Here is a 6147-nt window from a genome sequence, read left to right on the forward strand (position 1 = left end):
GTGTGTGTGTGTGTGTGTGTGTGTGTGTGTGTGTGTGTGTGAGGAAAATGATTCTTTATGAGGAAAGTTTTTATTGATTCACTGATTTTGTTTAAGATTTATTTTAGCTTTTCTTATAAAAATTTTTCTTTCTGAGGAAAAAAATAACTTTTAGTGATTAGTACTTGACTTTTTTTTATTTTTTATTAATGTCTATATTTAATACACCGAACACACTGTTTTTTGTGAGGAAAATAAATTTGAACTTATTCAGTGATGTGACTCATTTTGTTCTGTTAACCCGATGATTTTTTCAAAACATTTTTTATAAGGTTTATAGTCCAACACTTACGCAGACGGCTTCCTAATGTGTATAAAAATCTCACATGATTTTTTTGTCTTTAAGTTAATTCGATGATCTAAATTGCTGAAATGTTAGATGTGCGTTTGATGACGGAAGAAGTTAAGCTGATACGAGCCGATATTAATCTGGAGCTGCTGTTCTTTTATCTGCACAGAAAGATAAGCAGATAAGTCGCTCTCTTCCTGTGTGTGCAGCGTGAGAGCTTTATCCTGCCGTTCTTTTCAGCCTCACTGTATGAGCACTGTGCTACACTGCACCCCGTATCCACCCCATTACACCTCCTCCTCCTTCTACTCCTCCTCCTCCTCCTCCTCTTCCTCCTCCTCCTCCTCACCCGTTATTGATATTGAACCTATAAGTCCAGGGGAATAACCTTCTTTTCTTCTCAGCCGGTGTGTTTGCATTCATCTCTCCTCTCTTAAGTGGCTGGGCGGATGCCTGGACATCCTTGATCCTTTTCACACTGAATTGCAAACGGAGGATTTTCCCGCACTAAGTATCAGTAAAGTGCTCCTAGTGGCCGTCGTGCAGGGGGTGTCGGCCCGGATAATGACATTCCTGAAACCCAGAGATGGCTCCTAAAGTCCTATTGAAGACGAGGCGACAGGAGCAGGTCAGGATCCCTGCCGATTCCTCAAGCCTCGGCTCATCTCGTTTAAAAAAAAACCAAAAAACAAAAGGAGAGAGAATTTTCTAGAAAAGTTCTAGAGATTTCCTTCTCTGTCGTTCACCTAAAAAGCCTTTATTAATGCTATTTGTTAATGTATAAAATGTACCTCAGCACGTTTACTTCTTCACTACCGTGATGTTATAGTTCAAAGAAATGAAAATGAATTCATCGCAAATCGAATCATTTTCGGTGCGTCACGTTTCTGTACATAACTAATTTAATTTCAAGCTAGATTTAAAGCATCCCATTAAAATAAATGCTAATTTGCATAAACAGGTCTATTAACCAATCGTCTTTGCGCACGATTATCAACAGCTTTCTTTCTTTTCTTTTTTTTTTTTCAATTTTTAAACTTGATCAGATGGAAAATATCACAAATGAAAAATTTGATTAGATTTTCAATTAAGGTGAATGAAACAGTACGGATGATGCTGACTTCGCTCCCTAACCGAAGTCTTTCACTCAGGTTCAGTTTTGACCGGTTTTGATGCAGCGCTTCACGCCGAGGTGACATTTTGTTCACTCCTCCATCCAAGAAGAATGAAGTGAACGATTATTTTTATATATATATATATACTTGAACGTTGCCTCAGATTAATAAAAATAAAAATTCTGCTGGAAATAAAACTGCTCTGTTCGATCGTAGGTCTTGGGCCTGGACTCGACTCGACAGTTATGAGTCGGTTTCCTCGCCTCTGATTGATCACAGATGAACGATACTTTCGGAGGCCAGCTGGATTCAGAGAGCTCTCTCTCTCTCTCTCTCTCTCTCTCTCTCTCTCTCTCTCTTTTTTTTTCTGAGAGAAAACCACAAACGTTTCTGTCTGTCTGTTATTTTATTTGGAGTGGTTTGGAGAAACCGCCGAGCCTCGGCTAAGACTCGACTTAGGCCCGGCACGAGGAATCACTCATCATCCGTAATACGTATGCAAACAAATAAAGCCGAGAAAACTGACAAGCACCTCGTCGGCTTTCTCCTTCGACTCCTTGATTCTGGATTTGCTTTAAAAAAAATCCGTGTTTTGGTACGGATTAAGTCTTTATCTAAAGAAAATACAGTGAAAATGGTACAACATAAAAAAAAAGTATGTAGGGCTGTTTGAAAAAGTATTGGCACCCATATATTCTGACTTTTTTTTCCTTAATGCCAAGATTCACAGACACACGAAATATTTGGTAAAAGAACAGCACACTCACTCTGGATTCTTCTTCTTCTTCTTCTTCTTCTTCTTCTTCTTCTTCTTCTTCTTCTTCTTCTTCTTCTTCTTCATTTTAAGGTATCTAGTTATCATTTCATTACACATTTAAAGGGAAAGTATTTGTCTGCATCGAGATTAATTTAAACCTAAAGAGGAGACGATTTTCTTTTAGAGAAGGTTTCTCTATTGTTGATGCCACAGAAAAACTTTTCTGATTGACGGATTAAGAGAAATTTTAAAAAGAAATAACAATCGTACCGTCGCACGCACGTTAAATCAAAGCATCTTACTGATAGAATTTTTAAAAAAAATCATTTTTATGAGAAAAAAGAAAATCAGAATCTGATGGTTCTCAAGGGATCAGAACTGTTAAGTTGAAAAAGAAAGAAAGAAAGAAAGAAAGAAAGAAAGAAAGAAAAACAGACAAGTGAAAGAAAGAAAGAAAGAAAGAAAGAAAGAAAGAAAGAAAGAAAGAAAGAAAGAAAGAAAGAAAGAAAGAAAGAAAGAAAGAAAGAAAGGTTTTATTTTTATTTGTCCATGGAAAAGCAATAAATAAATAAATAACACAGACTGAAAATTTAACCTAACTTCCAAACAGCTGCTTGTTTGTGTGATAAACTATAAAATGAAGGGTTATAATAAAATTATAAATAAATAAATAAATAAATAAATAAATAAATAAATAAATGATATCCGTATAGTTTTATCCTCTGTCGTGTGCGATCTGCAGCTTTTCTGGCAATTTCTGTCAAGTATTTCCATGAAAAAAAAAAAAACACCAAAACTCTACAATTTTCCTTTACATTTATCCGATTTCCATTTTTCTATTTCTCTTTATTTAAAACAAAAAAAAAAGAAAATCTCAACCGGAGGTCTTTCTGGATTGTGCTCAAAAGTATTGGCACCCCACCACCCGTCGCCGGCTCGACGAAGCCGAAACTCTCGTACAGACTGTTCACAAACCGTTCCTCTGGGACATTATTATAAAATTAGAATAAGTTATAATTATTCCATCAGGTCTTTTGACATCTAATAAGACTTTTCATGCCTCTAACGATCGGGAGCTTTGAGATAAATATTTAAGCCTTTCCATTTCTGTACATTTCTTTCGTACTCATTACTAGACTCATAAATCGTGAGTTCTGATCGTTAGAAAAAATCTCCAATTAATTTCTGTGCATTTCAACTTTTTTCTAATCAACACTATATTTCATAATTTCATAATATTTTTTAAAAAAGAAATGGTTAGAAATTTCTGCAAAAAATCTGTAATGACGACTTACAAACTGTTTATTAATATATTAGCATGACTTTTATATTAAAAATAAATTTAAAGGGTAATCATATAAAATAAATCGATGCGGTCAATATGGGATTTAATCTGATGATGAAAATAAACTTTTTTTTTATTGATTTTTTTTTAAATTTCACATAAATGACATAAACAAAAATGAACAGGTTTCCTTGTCTTCTTTAACCATTTCTCCATTATATTTTGTGAGTAAAAATATAATCATTTTCTGTTACTTTGTTGATCCAGAAGTCGTGTTGGACTTCCAGGAAGGTGAGAAATGAGACGAACGCGATGGACATTTTACCGTCTCGACTAGTCGATAAAGTGGATAATGTGTTTCAACAGGAAATAGGAAGTACTTTTGTTGGGAGATAAAAGAAATAAAAAAAGAAGAACAGGGGTGTCATGGGGACGCGTGCGATTTCTCGTCATTTCGGATTGATCTGTACGTTCGTGTCGTTCTCTCTGAGCGAACAGCTGGAGCCGAGCTTCAGAGACTGTCTGAGCTCCGACCACCTGCTTGCTCACCTGAAGCCATGTTTCTCTCTTTTCATGTCTCATTCTCTCGTTTTTCCTAGCCGTCCACTTAACGACACACACACACACACACACACACACACACACACACACACACACACACACACACACACACACACACACACACACACACACACAAGCACACACACATGCACGCCACCCAAATCAAAGAGTTGCTGCATTGTGAGCAGAGACGGTGAAAACTACACCGCTGTCATACTAGTGTGCTGTGGAGGGAACAGCTGCAGAACACACACACACACACACACACACACACACACACACACACACACACACACACACACACACACACACACACACACACACACACACATACACACTTCGCTCTTTGTCACCACTTCTTCTAGCTCCAACTGCCAGGAGTGTCAGTGAGAGCCCATGAACTGGCGTTTCTATTCTAGCTCTCAGAGTGTGTGAGTGTGTGTGTGTGTGTGTGTGTGTGTGTGTGTGTGTGTGTGTGTGTGTGTGTGTGTGTGTTGGCAGCACTTGTAAACTCTGTAAATGAAACCAGAAGATGCTGGTGGTTTGGAAGGAGCCAGGACTCGAGGATCACATGCTAAGTGCGACTGCTAGGGTTCATTAATCCTGACAGGTATTGTATCAGGAGCCAATGAGGGTTTTGTCGGACATCAACACAAATCGTTTACAAAAAAACAAAAACAAACAAAACAAAAAAACTCGGACACAACGGACATTCTTTTTTTTTTGGAAGAAAATGAAAACTTTCTATTCTTTTTCTATCTTTTTTTTTTTAATTTTTATCTATGTGCATATCTAAATAAATTAGTTTGGTAAAAAAAAAAATATCGGTTAGAAATCTGAGCTAAATTTTGTAACAAAACATTTATAAACTGTTTATTAACATGTTTATAACAGATCTGCTTACCCGTGAATCCGGTGTTTGATTGCTTAGTTTAAAATTTCAATCTGAATCTTTACATTTAAATTCAATAATAATAATAATAATAATAAACAGTTTTGCACTGCAGTCCGCTTTAACTTCAAAACAAACAAACAAACAAAAAAAACGGTTGAGCAAAACGTTTCGCTTACAAACCCGAAACAGATCAGAGAAACCATTACCGCTCCTAACACGGCGTTAATGCTGAAGCGACTCGCCAAGACAACGCTCGAGCTAGCTGCTGTTTTACCACCTTTAACTCTGACGATTAATAAAAACTCTACAGCACTTTTTATTGTGTTTGAAACATTCATATCTGTGGCAGAAAACACATGTGAGAAAGTGAGTGTTGAAAAAAAGAAAAAGAAAAAAAAAGTGTACGCTAGCCTTTTCCGTTAGACCAGAGACTGAGGTTAGTAAAGTTTCTTTGGACTGAGACCTAAGAGAGCCATTTTTTCCACCACGCAGTCAAGCGAAAGTTTTTTCTGTCCTTCCGAAAAATAATCGCTGACCGTCGTTTTTTTTTTTGTTTTGTTTTGTTTGTTTTTTTTTCCCCCTTCATCCTTCTGAGGAAGATGATGCAGAAAAGTGGAGCTACTCACCACCAGATGGGATAGCCTCCGAGCACCCGAGAGCTGGACAACCACACGCACAGAAGATGTAGATATCCAACAAGGTACAAATCCATGAGGTATGTCTTCTTGTGTGGACGGAAATGTCTGTTGATCAGAACATAGGATTTCCAGCGAGGGGACGGAATACTGAGTCCCCTAAAAAAAGGTCTGGATGGAAATTTAAAAAAAATAAATAAATAAAATGAGGAATGAAAAAAAAAAATCCACTTGATTTGATTTCTCGAGTGATCTTATTTTTTAGGATTAAAGAAAAAGGAAGTCGAAAGAGGAAAGTGTGTTTGTCTTCCAGTAGTTAGAGGAGTAAATGTCTCACGCACTCACACACGCTCCTACCCGTCGTCTCTATCCCTCCCTCTCTCTGAGCTTCTTCCCTAAGGTACATATCTTTTTCTCTCCCCACTCCCCCCCCCCCCCCTCAGGATGTCTCATCTACAGGGCCAATATTAGTGAGAGAGAAAGAGAGAGAGAGAGAGAGAGAGAGAGAGTGAGAGAGAGCAAGAAAGAGAGAGAGATGAGCAAGGTTTGGAGATGTCAGCTGGCAAGCCAA

General features: G+C 37.4%; 1 protein-coding gene across 1 annotated transcript in view; it reads right to left on the reverse strand.

The window, feature by feature from the left end:
• The window catches only part of wnt3 (wingless-type MMTV integration site family, member 3), a 31621-nt gene extending 25681 nt beyond the window's left edge, over nucleotides 1-5940 (reverse strand). The window contains exon 1 of the mRNA XM_027165316.2: nucleotides 5568-5940. Coding sequence (XP_027021117.1) covers nucleotides 5568-5653 — 86 coding nt within the window. The 5' untranslated portion in view covers nucleotides 5654-5940. The remainder of the gene's footprint in view (nucleotides 1-5567) is intronic.
• Nucleotides 5941-6147: the final 207 nt, after the last annotated feature.

This window comes from Tachysurus fulvidraco, chromosome 8 (assembly GCF_022655615.1).
Source record: "Tachysurus fulvidraco isolate hzauxx_2018 chromosome 8, HZAU_PFXX_2.0, whole genome shotgun sequence".
Lineage (NCBI taxonomy): Eukaryota > Metazoa > Chordata > Actinopteri > Siluriformes > Bagridae > Tachysurus > Tachysurus fulvidraco.